Source organism: Microtus pennsylvanicus, chromosome 5, assembly GCF_037038515.1.
Source record: "Microtus pennsylvanicus isolate mMicPen1 chromosome 5, mMicPen1.hap1, whole genome shotgun sequence".
Lineage (NCBI taxonomy): Eukaryota > Metazoa > Chordata > Mammalia > Rodentia > Cricetidae > Microtus > Microtus pennsylvanicus.
The window spans coordinates 113,207,594-113,223,949 of record NC_134583.1 but is presented as its reverse complement, the minus strand read 5'-3'; the positions used below and the strand labels follow the sequence as shown (position 1 = coordinate 113,223,949).

The 16,356-nt window shown below is 37.1% G+C and overlaps 1 protein-coding gene across 2 annotated transcripts; it reads right to left on the bottom strand.

Moving 5' to 3' along the window:
- Nucleotides 1-1,343: 1,343 nt before the first annotated feature.
- Nucleotides 1,344-11,431, bottom strand: LOC142851179 (gastric triacylglycerol lipase). 2 transcript variants are annotated; one of them, XM_075975070.1, is made up of 9 exons: nt 11,327-11,431; nt 11,066-11,183; nt 9,811-10,009; nt 9,395-9,504; nt 7,133-7,269; nt 6,338-6,484; nt 4,751-4,822; nt 4,233-4,304; nt 1,344-1,574 (listed from the first exon to the last, which is right to left on the bottom strand). In XM_075975070.1, exons 1-9 carry the CDS (start codon nt 11,429-11,431, stop codon nt 1,344-1,346), a joined length of 1,191 nt encoding a protein of 396 aa, XP_075831185.1. The 2 variants fall into 2 exon arrangements, with proteins under 2 accessions (XP_075831185.1, XP_075831186.1); XM_075975071.1 differs by having other exon boundaries at nt 9,811-9,910.
- Between the last annotated feature and the right edge of the window lie 4,925 nt (nt 11,432-16,356).

Here is a 16,356-nt window from a genome sequence, read left to right as displayed (position 1 = left end):
GGTAAAGGAATCCCATGTGAATACCCCCCCCAACCTGACAGATGAGCCCACAATTCAGAGTAGCAAACAAGAGAGTGAAACCGAGCTGCTGTGGCAACAACTTCAGTGACATTTACCTCTGTTCAGAGAACGAGACCTAAATGGGCACCATCTGTTAGACACAGACTAGAGAACGGCAAGTAGAGGCAGAAATGCGAGAAACTTTAGGGATGCAATGGTTAAGCTTTCTCAAGATGGTATAGAACACATATTTGATTCTTGACAAATATTGGTAGAAATATTGTACCACCAAAAATATCTATCACTAACAATTCACTGAGAACCTTGTGTCACTTTGGTGATATGGTAACACTGACTGCCATTTTAAAGGCTCTTAAGTGATCTCCATTTACAAATTTCTTCCATGATAAAAATGAAGGAGAAATGTACTGTACATAAGAAATCTTTAAGAGTCCTAGGAAAGGGCTTGGGATAGGACAACACAACAAAAATGAACTTTTTTTTTTTTGTGAAGGCTTTCTGTCTTTTATTCACTATGCCAGTAACAACTAAGCCTTACCTAATTTATATCTCATCCATTTAGCTTTATTCTGAACAAAATATAGAAATCAAAATGATTACCAAGAATCTGAAGTCACATAAAAATTTGGAATGTGTTAATAAAACTCCTAAGTTAGGGATATTTGGGGGGATATTTTCCAAGTTTAGGGCCCTTTTTATTTTTCACTAACCTGTGACAGATGTTTGTTTTGGTTCATATGACACTGGAAATGGTTCTACATCTTCTTGTAGTGACCAGGACATTGACAGTGACTTTTAAAACAGTTTTGTGAGGTGGTGACCTTTTCATGGTTGAGGTCTGGAGCAATGGAGGCAGAGCCCACAGTGCATCTCCCAGCTCCCTGAATTTACATATGGGTTGTATCTTGCTCCCTCATACATACTCAGTGCAGTTGGATTTCTCATGTATCTCACCAAAAAGAATAAGCAATACCATCAGCATGCAGGCATGACAGTGATCGGGAACAATTTGAGAATGAGAAAAGTCATCATTCAGTCACAGAATTCTGAATGAACTGTGGCTCCTCCTAATCTAAATTGAGCTTAGAAAGGAATTTTGGGATGATCCAAAGAAAAATTTCACTCTGCCCAGAAATGTATTCTTTCAAGCTTCCAAATGAAATGCTATATTTCTTTAAATTAAAAAAAAATGACAAATGAGAACTTTGTTGATGCCACTATATTTCCAAAGTCAAAATTACAGCAATAAGTATTCATTTTAAACATTGCAAAACTGTATACAAAAGGAAGAAAGGATTTTGGAATGCCTGTAGGTAATTCTTTTAATCTTTTGCCATCAAGGAAAGGATCTCATCGTAAACCTCTTGGGGAGCATTCATTGCCCAGATAAAGTCCAGGTGATTGTAAGGAAGAACCTCCTTATGGTAAAGGAGGTTTTGAAGTTTGGGAAGAAGCATGTCAACATCTTTGGGATCAGCAAGGATGTCATGGCCACCATTCCACACTGCAATTGGTACAGTCATGGCTGACACATCGTAATCAGGAGGCGTTCTCTAAAACATGACAGGTGAAAGGAGCGAGTTTAGGCCACCATAATTCTGAACCAATGCCGACTGTGCGTTAGTTGCAAATAAAATCGAATGTTAGTTTTAAGAAAATCACCTTTACCCACAGAGCTAAGTGAATACAGCACAGTTTGGGTCAATGCTTCTCAACTTCTAATAGGTCTGTCAATCTGCAAGGACTTTTGTTAAAAATGAAGACTGATTCAGCAGATCGGGGACATAGGTGATGTTGGTGCTGCTGGTTCTAACCTATGACCTAAATGGTTGGGCCTTGGAAGACAGTTCATAGCAATTAAAAACCTAGATTTGAGTTCAGCTGAAGGAAAAGGATTTAACTTGTGTGTGTGTGTGTGTGTGTGTGTGTGTGTACGGGATGGACACACACAAACCACTGTGTACTCGTGGAGGGTAGAGTACAGCCTTCATGATAGTCCTTGCCTCCATCAGACAGGTCTCTCCCATCCCCTGGCGGATATGTCAGGCCAGCTGGCCAACAAGTTTCTGGTAATTCCTGTCTCTGCCCCCCTCCTAATAGGGGCACACTGAAGTTATTACATAGCAAACACTTTACCCGCTGATCCATCGCCTCAGCAACGATTTTACTAGAACACAACAAATAGATCCTGATGGTGGCAGATTGCCTCTAGCATTCTGAATCATGATCTTGGGTCCTGAGTCATTTGTTTTGACTTTGTGCTGACTGCTGCAATGTACATTATTTTGGCATTTTTTTTATATGCTGTTTGGCCTCACTAGAAGCTACTCTGCCTGGAAATCTTTCAGTTAGGAACTTCAGCATCACTCTTTCAGCTGTACAATTTCCCCCAGTCATTTCTCCTCAATGATTGGATGATGTTGTATGCCTGCCTGCTGCTTGATATTCATTCTTTCAGTCCACAGACTCATCTTTGAGGGGCTGCTTTACTCTACTAAGGATTCTTGATACAGAGCTCCAGCTGGTACCTCAACAGGATGTCACATCCCACTTTCCACTGGTAGTTTCTCACACTCCAGTTTGATGGTGTTATATTTTGCTTAGCTTCTCAATCAGCTTGCCTCAGGGATATCTGCTGGATGTTTTGAGTGTCTGATTTGAAGACATTTTGCTATTCCTCCATTGATTCTATCTGCATCTTACTATCTGCTTGCAATACCGTTAATAAACTCATTTTTTTCAAAACTGAAGGCACAACTATCATAAACTACTCTGAACTGTACAAAAAACTTCCCAAGTGTAGTTAGTGACCAGGACAGTGGTTCAGGTAAGATGCTGTATCTACTGCACACTCAAATAATTTTACTAAATAGTGCTTCACATTGTGAGAAACAGTCTAATTGTCTTGGCTTTTTTTTCTAAAATACCATCATTAGCACACTGGGTTTATAAAGATTCATAAAGCAGAAAGTTGAAAAAGAATGATATCTCCATGATTCCCATAATCTAGACAGACTTTCAAGGATACTAATCTAATATCCTCAAAGTTTGTGTCTTCATACTTCATGAACAAGCCAACTTACATGTGCGAAAGATTTATTACATTACTATCCCAGCAATTTATGCTTTTTCTTATATTCCCTCATATACTGAATGAAATGTGGAGAGAACCTACAATAAACACACTTTGTTTTGTTTACACACTACTGAGGAAGCAACTTCTTAGATGTTATCTCTGCTTGTTAAATTAACATCACTGATTTCATGACAATTAATCAGAAGTGTTATTGGTTGGAACAAGGGTAGACTTGACAGTTGGTGCTCAAGGTTTTTACTTGGCTGTCTGTGATTGATTCCTTTGCCCAATAGCAAAGTAAATTCAAAGCAAGTCTATACTTTGTGAGTTGATCTGAGAGCATTCCAAAAATCCCCTTTAAAGACATCAAATAAAGGGTAGGTCTTTTCTTTATATGTAGAATCTTGTTCTGAAAACATGTACTTCTAAGTTCTGAGTAGGGAAACATGAAAATTAGGATTATCCATCTACCACTTAAGGAAAAAAATGGGGATGTTTAAATAGGAACAGTGGATTACAATGTAACATAGGGGACTAGCATTGCTCAAAATTAGTCAATGATAACCTGAGAGTTCTCCCTGATCAAACTCTCAGATATTATCACTCTTATGTCCCATCAATAATTCCCTACTCTGTGAATTACTGTGCAATTTTGTATCAACCACCAAGTAGATCAACTCCAGGATCTGGGTCCTTTGTACCATAAAAGTGTGCGGATTATAAAGCACCATCATGCTAAAAAATATTACTATCTTTGGCCTGAAAACACACCACTTTTTTCTTGTACATGGAAATGTGTTTTGTGAAATCATTCACCTGGCTGTCTAAAAGGAGAGGCTAATGTATGAGAAAACCAGTTATTATCCTGAACAGACATAGCCATTAACTTGTGTGTTGTGGGGAGGCTGGATTGTAAAGCTGGGCTGTGCATAGACCATGTGCTGTTAATTTATGGAAAGTCTTCAGGTGTGACCCAGTATTGCTCTAGGCTTCACTTTCTGAACATAGCAGTGGGATAATGAGAAACTGGATAGCAGCATTTGGAAATTGGATGCCTGATTATCATACTTTTCTTTCCAGACTTTTATGTCTTTGTCTTTTAAATTGTGAGCCATTTCAATCTCAAGAAACTTACCTGGTTGTAATGTAGCAGGTTCTGGTATGGGCTACCCCAGTTAAAGGCTTGAAGTTTCCCAGATTTAGCAACCTAATAAAAATGTGAAGGTAAAGATTAAATAAAAAATTAATAAGAAGTAATTAAAATTAATTAGGTAAAAAGTTCTCCTAACCCGCTTGAAAACAATTAAACCTCCAAATAACTTTAGTTTTTTATAATTATTGAGAAAATATTTTCTCATTCCAAATAATTGCTAATAACCATCTAGGATATGTGTTGTTCAATACAGAACATATGTGAGTCCAAATACAGCATTGTTTCAATTTTTGCATGCTATATCATAAAAGTAATTATTTCTTTGTTACTCATAGCACATGTTGTCATAAGATTTTCATGCACGTGGGTTAAGAGTTATTTTTGTAGGTTGACACTTATAGAAAAATTGCCTGTCAGGGACATCTTAAGAGTGTGCTTTAGGTTAAGTGCAAAGGTTCAATCCCACAAAATGATTGCTAACAACACTGGAATACTGATACCTGGGACCAGTGGAGAATGTCTTGAACGGACGTTCCTGCTGGATTATGGCCGAGATACACATCGAAGCGACTCTAGAAATCAAGCACACACACAGAGGCTTAGACGCATTTGGTTTCTGTAAAACAATTAGGAGCTAAGCTTTGTGATTCAATCCAGTGTTGCAGGCTATTCTGTAACACACTTTAGTGGAAGGATGAACAATACAGTTGCATGCCAGCCTAGGAAGATGAGCAATACAGTGACATGCCAGCCTAGGGTCTACAAAGTACACCACTTGCTTTAACCACAATGAACAATGCGGATGGCTCATTGGCCCCATATTTTTTTCAAAGCAGATTTTGAGACTCAAAGTAGTTTTGAAAAATATTAGTTTCACAAGAATAGCAACCATCAGTATGAGGCCAGAAAGTTTTCCCTAGTTTCTGAACCTAAATTCTCAATTTAGTCTCCATGGAGACAGTAGTTGCATTTTCACTCCTAAGTTTCCAATGAGTGCAGAAATTAGTACACTACATTTTAGCAATAAAATTCATTATTTCAGAGTTAAAAGTTATAAATTAGAGTCAGGATAGCCCTGTAATTCTAGCCACTTGGGAGGTTGAGTCAAGACGATCTCTGGTTAAAGCCCTGCCTCGGTTTTTGAATGAGTGACTGAGAAATTTAGCAAGATCCTGTCTCTCACACAAAAAATATTATTTAAAAAAAAACCTGACAATATACCTCAGTGGTAGAACATGGTCCTAAAATTAGTAAGTTCTGCCCTTAGTACAAAATAAGAAGGGAGAAGTATGTGTATATTATATGTTATATTTGTACTAATAAAAATTTAGCATAAATTATTTATTAACTTTGCAAGAGCTTATCTTGTGTGTGTGTGTGAGGAAACCAGTAAAGGAGCTTAAATCAGTTCCAAGAGTAGGTTTTAAATTAGGCTGACATAAAGCCGGGCAGTGATGGCACACGTCTTTAATCCCAGCACTCAGAAGGCAGAGGCAGGTAGGTCTCTATGAGTTCAAGGCCAGCCTGATCTATAAGAGCTAGTTTCAGGACAGGCTTCAAAGGTACAGAAAAATCCTGTCTCAAAACACTAATAAGTAAATAAATAAGGCTGACATAAATTCATGTGTTTAAGGAACTCAAGATACTGGGTTTTCTCATGAAAGTTTTAAAACTCCAACTCAGAGAATAAAAATGCAGATCAAGATATGCATGAGCTGTCACACAGCTTCACAGAAATGCATTTTACAAAGCGAATGGGCATGATTAGCAGCATTAACAGCATTTACATTTATTTGATGTCTATGCATTGTTCCTCAGAAGGGCCTGCCCAATAAGCATCATTCCTTTCTGTCACAGAAGGTAAATTCCATGCCAACTAAAAGTCAATCCTGTTTGAATGGGAACCAGAGATGAAATTGGAATGGGCAGTAAGTAGCTTGTGATTTCTCTGTGGTCTACAACAGTGCTGTGGGCACAGTTCTGAGGCGACTTCGTTCTTGTGAAGGACCGTTTTTATGTGATGGTGACAAGACAATCAAATGTGTTTGTGAGGAAGTCCTAGACTGGAGGCCACACTGAGTACGTACCACATTCAAGTTCTGCCTGTCGAAGCCACACATGATGAACAAAGCGTTGCTGCAGAGGCGGCCCAGCAGCTTCCTCATGCACACTTCAGTACCAAGAAATTGATCAAAGTAGTTGTGTGGCATGAATATTTTATTACCGAATATAATCTGAAGAACAAAGGTATCATTAGAACAAGGCAGCAGCCAAGCTGTAGAAACCCTTAATTGCTGAAGCCATGGATCCAGGTGTGATTACACTTGTATTTTTCTTTAGTTCTGTTAGTTGTTTTAGCAATTTCCTGTTCTTTAGACCTCTGCCTCTCACCATGTACAAAAACTAACTGAATCGAAGACCTAAGTGTGAAGACTGAACACTGAAACTTCAAGAAGAAAACATAGGCAATACCATATATGATGTAGGTATAGCAAAGAATGCTCCGATGAGACTCTCTTAGTCTAAGAATTAAGGCCAAAGTTGACCAGTAGGATCTGAATGCTAAAAGACTTCTGCATAGGTTAAGATAGAGAAAACTAGGTAAAGAGGAAGCCCATGGAATGAAAAATAATTAATATCCAGAATATATAAACGGCAACAAAACAGAACAAAACAAAAAAAGCACTATTCAAAGAATGGACCCAGAACCTAGGCAGAGAGTTCTAACAAACAAGCAAACAAACAAAACAGTGGCTAAGAAAGACCTCAAAAATTGTTCATAGTCTCTAACAATTAAGGAAATGCAAATCAAAACAACTCCGAGATTTCATCTTATCCCAGAAATTCAATGGCAAGTGGATACCTTAAATGGAATCACTTACCTTAAAAAGAGATGCAGGAATGAGTGAAAGTTTTTTCAAAGGGCTTTCTGCATATGTCACAGTAGCAACTGGAGCTAATGCATAAAACGTCTTGATTCTTTTAGCCAGGGTAGGAATGGTAGAAAAGGCAATAAAACCTGAAACCGAACGGACCATCAGTGAAGAAGGTGTGTGCACATGTGTGCTGTTCGTCTTTCAGAAGTGTGGTATTATTTTGGAGTTGCTCGAAATACCATCTGAGGCAAGCTGTGAATGGGCACATTAGTTTGCTGAGATATGTGTGCACACGGTGATGGCACTTTAAAATATCCACTAATGAACAAAATTTGAGTTCAGTCTTCAATTAACTCAAGATAGAGGCAGAGTGGAGTAACTCTGTATCAGGCAAATGGTTTTACTTCTCTCAAGAAGTTGTAAGGAAACTGTTGCATTGCATCTAGATTCAACGATTTTAATTATAGTAATTTAATTATAATAATTGATGGCAAAACACTGAGTTATATTAAGTGTGTGCCACAGAAAGTAATGCTATGAGAGTCCTTATAGCCAAGCAGTTATTGGCAGATGCCAATAATCTCAGCACTCTGGAGGCTGAGTTAAGAGGGTCAGGTGTTTGAAGTCAGCTTGAGCTACACAGGACAGCCTTGTTTCATTAAAAAAAACAAAAAAAACAAAAAAAAACCCACTACCACCAACAAAAAAGATACCTATGGCTTCTAGGGTGATATTCTAACAACTACCTCTCAGACTTCATTTTCACAGATTTTTGATAGTTGTGAATTCGTCCTTTCTTTGGACTCCAGAATTCTGCCTGCCTGTGCACATCGTTATTACTACCTTTGACTTTTTTCCTCTATCACAGAACTCTCATCTTGTAAATGAAGGGATAACTCAGTTCTGTTCTAAGACCTCTCAGCTATCTGAAGTGACTCCTTGATTTAAATGACATTAAACTCAGTCTCATTGACTGATGCCTCCCGTCGAGTGTTTTCAGTCCATTATTCTCTCTTGAACTTCCGATTCTTTATTACTGATTCTTGACCTGTTTACCTGATTCTTTAATAGATAACTTGGGTCTCAAACTGAGTTCTTGATGTCCTTATATATCCGCTTTTCCCACTCACTTCCCTCCTCCTTTGGATAACAGAATCTTCATTATTCCAGGACCTCAAGCCATAAACTCTGGCATCATCTTTATTCCTATTTTTGCTTTTATACTCTTTACCCAACATTTTAATAAAGTTTGTTGTCTGCATCTATTTGCACACACTGCATGGATGTATGTATACATGCCACTTGATTGGGCATCATTATTTCCACAGCTCTCCTCACCCATCAGTAATCAAGGTCACCCTAATCGCTGGTATGCATTCCTGTTTGGGTCCTCTAGCTGCTTCTGAGTTCCTACCATTGCTGCATTCCAGCAATAAGAAAGATCATATAATGAACCATGCAACTCCTGTATTAAAATTCTCTTTATGGTTGGTTTCCTTTTTTACTGCTAGTAAAGGCTGATATTCCTCCAATATTTGAAGAACCCTGAATGCTCTGTTCGTCACAGCTGCTGCAATGTCATCTCACTCTCGTTGCCTCTTGCTCTGACTCCTACCCAAGACAAACAGTTTCACTGCTGATCTCTGAACCTGTTCTGTAGCTCTGGATCCATTGTATTTGTTGTTCTCACTCCTTAGACCATCAGTCTACCACGCGTGCGCGTGTCTCTTCTATGTCTTCACTCAGCGGGTCTTGGCAATTTTTCTCTGCTGAAAATGGCTTTCAAAGCCCTCGGAGACTGCCTAAAATCCTCCATGAGGTATATTTCCTGTATCACTAGCGTGGTTTGTTGAACTTCATGCTACTTTTAATCTGTTATTTTTCTGCCCCACCTCCATTTAAGTACTATAAAAGGTAGAGAATTTATCTTCTTTGGTATATCATTTGGGCAAATGGTCTGGTTTCCATTAAAAAAAATGAAGAAATAAAGAGAACAAATCAAGTGGGAGGCTGGAACATGCTGCCTTCGGAGTCAGGCAGCCTGGGCTGCTATCAGAGTCATTCTACTGGGCGACTGAGGAAGACTCATGCCGCTTGCCCGAGTTATTTATTCCACTGCTTCGTTTATCCATCTCTAGGGTAGGAGGGCTAATTGTCCTTATATCACTGGATTGCCATGGACATGGCATTTTATAAGGCTGCATAGTAGTGGCTACGCTACTGGGTAGAGGTATAGATACTCTATTCAGGGTCAGGGCTTTTACTTACCAATAGTGGTGCCTTGAGAATGACCAATGTAGTGCAACTTCTCTTGTCCAGTCTTTTCTACAATGAAATCTATTGTGGCTGGAAGGTCATATTTAGCCATTTCATCAAAACTGCAAGAATAAAGTAAATCAGACAAAATTATGTATTTTCTCATTATAGTTTCTAAAACTTAAGAATCTAATTTTATTTAAGAAAACATTTTTAGGCATCTCTTGATCTTGGGTATGGAGATACTAGCAAATTTGAAGTTAAATTATCCTTGGAATAAGGTATATAGAAGACGCAAATGTTGGATTAGTATGATAGGGATTCTTTCACTTCCTACCTCGAGTGTACTTGGCTTGATGGGAAAGCAAGAAGGCCCATGCTTGGAGAGTCAAAATACATGCCTGTTATGAATTATCATCTTTCTTTACCTGAATGCCCAGAATTCAACTGAGTCTGGTGAATAATACAAATTTTTCCTGGACCATGTATTCCCTCGGCTGTTCCCCAGCCACACATCATAGCCAGCGTCTGCCAAAATGAAGGCCAGGCTGTTGTTTGGCAGATTTGCGATCCAGTTTGTGGCAGATGCGAGCAAACCATGCTGCAAAAACACCACAGGTCTCTTGCCTAGGAAAGAAAATTATTCAAACGTTATAAACTTATTCCTTATAGTAGGTAGACATATGGTCAGAATCAAGTATGTTCATTTTGTTGAGGTTGCATTTGACATCTTAAATATCTTTTCTCAAGGGTGTTTTGTGTGCCAAAATTGAACAAATTGTACATTTATTATTTTTATGTATTTGTGTAAGTCTGTGTGAGTTTATGTGTGCCACATGTTTTCAGGACTTTTTAGTGGCCAGAAGATGGCATCTGATCTTCTGGGACTCCAATTATAGATAGTTGTGAGCAGCCAACATGTGGGTACAGAGAACTGATCCCAAGTCCAAGCAAGAACAGCAAGGGCTGTTAACCACTAAGCATCTCTCTGGCACATAATTTTTATTTCTTATATTTGTATTTATCAATACAGGACTTTGCATATGCTAGGCAAATGTACCATTGAGTTATACCCGTATCTTAGTTTGTACACATGTATATGTATTTCCTGCATATGCCAGTTATATATAAATAAAGATATTAAAATGATAGTCTGAATAAATTAAGCACTGCGTATATGTAGGTTAAGAGTAATAAAGTTATGTTTCTCTATTTTTTTGTAATGAGAAAAAAGATAAAAATATAACAATATCATCAAAATTAAATGTCTTTTATCTGTGTAGGAAATAGAGCTCTAGCTGCCTCTGAACCTTTCCCCTTCACAAGACAAGCTGTGGTTAACTCTTTCATGCACTGGGATTCAGCTCAGTTACTGTGTTGAGAGAAATTGTCCCTGATTTCTTTAGCTGGGTTGGAGGGCTTTAATAGTTTGCATATAGCACCAGGACTGCATTCTTATCATAATCACTTCCTCATTCCTCTGTCTCACTGACTTGGTTGCTCTTTATTAAAGATTGGAAATACAACTTTGTGTTGCATTCCCAGAGTGATCTAGACTTTTTCATCCTTAGAAAGAAATGAAGGTGAAAAAAAGGGTGAACGGTATATGTAGAGGTGGAGGAAGAAAAGGGGAGAAGGCAAAGAAGGAGAGAGAGGCAGTGGAGGGAAGGACAGAGTTTATACCTAAATTATCTGAATTTTTCTTCCCATAAGGAATTCTGAAAACCCCTAGAATGTAGCCGTCTTCAGTAACAACTTCATATTCTTCACAAGGATATCCCCAGTAGTTTATCATCTGACTCTAAGGAAAATTAAAAAAAAAGAAACTTTTATGTTCTAATTAATTTAACATTCATCCAACAGATATTTCTAATGAATTTTAATTTCACTAAAAGTTTAGATTGATCATGACTCTAATCCCGATAATATCCCTCAACAACTCACAATATTCATGTCTGCTTCCGGGCTTTCAGGAGCCAGTTTTCCAAATAAGCCTTGTGCACCTCCAAATGTAAATATCACACTTGTTACTGTCAAAAGTAGCCACATCTTGGACTGTCCTGAAACAAAAGGACCAACTATATTGTGGTTAACCCACAGCACTCCATAACATTAAGAGATTAAGAGTTTGTGACTATTTTACCTCCAAGAGAAGTATAGGGATGATTGTGTTTGATTATACTTGTTGAGCAAAAACTTGGGTTATAAGGATATAGGCATATTTTCTTAATACATAACATATTTTCGCTGTGATTATTTCTTCTTCTTCTTCTTCTTCTTCTTCTTCTTCTTCTTCTTCTTCTTCTTCTTCTTCTTCTTCTTCTTCTTCTTCTTCTTCTCCTCTCCCTCCCTCACTTCCTCTCTCCCTCCCTCCCTCCCTGTGTGTGTGTGTGTTTCCAAATGGGTATATGCAAAGGGGCAGAGAACAACTTGGCTGTTTTCCTCAGGATTCAGGGTCTCTCAGTGGGTTGGTGTTTGCTGAATAGACTGGGCAATTGGTCAGAGAGTCCCATGGATGCAGCTGTCTCAGCTCCTCATCTCCGGAATCACCAGGATGCACCACCATGTCCAGTTGTTTCACTGGGTTTCGGGGTAGAGCTTAGGTCCTTAATCATTCATGCCAAGTACTTCACCAATTGTGCAATCTACTCAGCCCCGATACATTTTCTTTAAAAATATTTCCAACTCAGAAATTTTAACTAGCAAAAAAACCCTCCCGCTATTCAGGGAAGCATAATTTTATTATTCTGTATGCTTAAGACTTCAGCCAAACTTGCTTTTTGAGCACTGAGTGGGACTGAAGTGGGCATTTGATGACTTCACATCAATTTTAACATAATGTGTATTCAAAGTTATCATTATGGGGCCAAAGAGATGGCTTAGTGGATGAAAGTACTCGCCATGCAAGCCTGATGACATGTAATTTGACCCCTGGAATCCATTCCCAAAAGCCATCCTCTGGCATCCACATATACTCTGTACAGTCACACACACGCTGAAATAAATAAAATAATCATTGTACTAAAATAATTACTAGTAGACACTTCATTACTATTTACTGATTTGAAAACACTATGTGAATTTGAAGGATGACATCACCATCTCACACTGATGTCACAATTAGAATAATCCAGTGGGTATAATTCTAAGAAAGCATACCTCTTCCTACTGAGATTATCCCTTTGAACATCTAAAGAGATTATCTCTTTGAAATTACGTAGGTAAGATAGATTTTAATTAGCAGTGTATTATATGACCAGATGCCTTTTTCAGAAGTATTTAACGGCAAAAACCAAATTTGCTATTATTATGTGTTCAAAAAAAAGGACTTTACTGTTTGGATCCTCTCATATTTAAGCATGAGACTAAAAACCTGTGTTTTAGAAAACAATGACTTTGAAATGTCTGAATCCAAGCTACTACCTATATCATTGACCTTTCATATAACTTGTTTTCAAAGATGTTATCTTTTATGTAGTTATAAAGTAATGTAGGCTGATAGTAAATGAATGAAAATTTTAGATTGTAAATAGCCCAATTGATGAGTCTATCTTACTATATCTAATCACTCATAAAACTTGAATAGGTTCTAGTTTCTTGTGTTTTTTATTTTGATTAATATTTCAAATAATAAACTTTGATTTTGGAAAGGAACATTACAACAAGTTCATTTTGATCATGTGATTGCAATTACCACTTACCCTTTAGTATGCATGGCATACTTGGCATTAGACTCAGACCATCTAAGCTTACTTGGTTTTTGTAAGCACCAGCTATGAATTTCAGAATATTCACATAATAAGCTCAAGAAAAAACATAAATGAGAAGTGATATTTTTCTCAAGTTTGATGAGATGCTATGTGGAAGCTAGTTTTAAATAAAGATCTTTTTAGTATGTCTAAAATTATTCAAGTTTTTTTGTGAATACTGTATACTAGAAACAAATTTGGAGATCATATATAAAAAGATTTTGTGTACAGTGAAAAATTTGTAAAATTTGGATCATTTCTTTCTACGGTGTTCTTTGAAGGAGGATCAGTTCTCTGTTGTGGGATATTTGTACACTGTGTGGAAATGTATTGCTATGATTGGTGTAAGAAAAGAGAACAGCCAATACCTAGGCAGGAGGTATAGGGGGGGCATCCGGAAAAAGAGAGAGAAATTAGTAAGAAGAATCTAGGTATGAAAGAGGTGCCAGAAGAAACGAGGAGATGTAGAACAAGTGAGATATACAGAAATGGAAAAAAACACATAGTAGAACATAGATTAATAGAAGCAGATTAATTTAGGTTATACAAGCTAGTTGGGGGCAAGCCTAAGCTAAACTTAAGATTTCATAATTAATAAGAAATTTCCATGTTGTTATTTGTGGGATGGTGGTCCCAAGGAAAAAGCACTATTACAAGTCTCAGTTGCTGTCAATATTTCAGTAAACACTGATGGTTATTTTTTTCACATAGTACTCTTTTTGTAATGTTCCTGATGTTTGTGGTGTTGAACTAGAGATTCCAGAACCTAAACCTAATCATCTGGTCTGAGAATACTCTAAAATACTTGAAGCATGATTAAATCCCTCAAAATATCTGACATCAAATTTCAGAATATCAATAACTATCACGTGTCCACTAGTACATTCACACATGTAAAATACAAGTGAGTTATTTTCAAAATTTTTCCTTTTCTGTAAAAGAGGGCTAAAAAGAAGAGTATGTTTCTTGGTGCTACAAACATTCATTATGATTATGTAAGTAAGCCTAAGTATTATTGCTATTATTATAAGTATCATTGCTGTTATTACATTTAATTGAAGCATCCTATTAAATAGTTTTAATCTCTACTAAGCATTCTGTTCTTTGCTTTGGAGGTGAACAAAGCAAGCCCCAACACATATGTGTAACGCAACAGCCTGTATTTAAATCTGTGCTGGTTGTTTCCAGGGACTACCTTCTCCACAACTGTAATGCTTCATTGGAATGACCCTAAGTAGCATATCTAGGGAATGAGTTTGGGACAATTCCTTAAAGCTTTCTGTAATACAAGCCAAACTTTCATTTTCTTAGGTTTAATTTAAAGAAATATATTAGTAGCCAATGCTACTGATAATGGTTAACTCATTGCTAGTTGCTAGGTAATGTTATGCCATTCAGTTTCAAAAATAATGCTTTCTATTATGATACAGGGCTGGTCTCAGAAGAACGACGTGAAAGAATAAACCCTCACAGAAGCCATTTATGACACTAAAAGATAACTTCACCAATTAGCAATTAAGGATTTCATTTATACACAACAAATAAAAAATGTAAACCAAATTCTGGGAAGGAAAATACATAATTTAAATGGATTTATACTGTGGTACAAACTGGAAGTTAAATTCCCCTATAGTAGCTTATATGGCTGCACTAATTACCCCAGAGAATCAGATTTAAGGGGAATTTAAGGTAAAAAAGTGGGAATTTATAACAATCACAATATAAATGTATGTATCACATTTATACTGTAATAGTTGAAGAAAAGAAAAAAAGACTAAGATTTCAATTAATTTTGATCATCAAATATACTTACAGCGTCCTCAGAAACAGGATTCTGCTTCTCTGCCTGCCTACTTTGACCAATGGGCAATTATTCCTTATATACAAAATTTCAATAATGCTGTGAATTGACTGTTCATTCTTTGATTAAATTATCATGTATCCTTCATATATGGACATCATCTGATATTAAAGTACAAACTTTAAAACCAAATACTGCAGTTGAGTACACATCATATTAACTCCTCATCGTTAACTTTTAACTAATTCAAACATTGGCCAAAGAATTGTTGATTAGAAGTGATTTAGGAAACAATAAAAATGATAACTGATTGGAGATAAGCATAATCTTAAATATATAAAAGCGGTTGAACCTACCTTACAACACAAATGGTTCTGCAACTAGACTTAGATTAAAAGGCTTACTGCGATAAAAGATTTGGCCTCTTTGTAAAATATGGTACCAGCTATTCTGGCTGGATGGTTAGATAAGCCAACTTGCTCTGCAGAGTTGAAGATTTTGTTATGGTCTTTGGCCATTGTTTCTTGCCCTGGAACCAATATAAGAAACACAGCCCCTTATTATTAAGAACACTTGAGTCATGTCATGTAGCCTTTATGAAATTTACTACTTAAAGTTTGAACAAAGTCTTTATGAAATTTTGACCAACTTTTAGAAAACATCCATATATGAAAGAGAGAAAATGTAATTTGCATTAGAAAACAATTTATAAACTTAAAAGACATCATTTAGACTTGTACAATTTTTTCCATGGAAAAGTCCTCGATTCTAAAACATTTGATACAGGCATTAACAAACACCATTGATGTTTGGAAGCCAAGGAATCCATTCCCAACATAGGAAATATAAGGACAAGAACATGAAGCAGGTGGTTGCTCATGGGAACCTGGGGTTCAAGAAAAATACCAGCATAGAAAACACACACACACAATAGATATACATAAGGTAGCTAACGGTGGGATTGGATGAAGTCACCAAGGGAAAGCAAATCAATTTTGGTTTTATATTAAGATCATCAGGCAAAAATTTAGATATAGATGGCTGAATCTCATTCATTCAGAGGGTTTTCCATGGAGTATTTCTGTGACAACGTAGGAGAGGTGAGGGAGTCTATGGCTCATGATTCCTTCATAATTTCAAGAGTTTTAAGGTCTAGACATAAAAGAACCACCATATTATGGTGACCTATAAAGGTGAGAAGGAATTTGCTCCAAACCTCTCCTTTCTTTTCATTGACAAATTTTCAGCTGAACTTACTATTTGGTAGTAGGGTCTGCTGGGAGGAAACAGGTAACAGGCATGCTACTAAAGGGTCTTTGAGCTGCTTCCATTTCCTGTATTCTGTCCACATTAGACATTGCTGTCCACATCCTCTCTGTAATATTCTACCTCACCACGCACAGGACAAAAACAGTGGAGCCAAG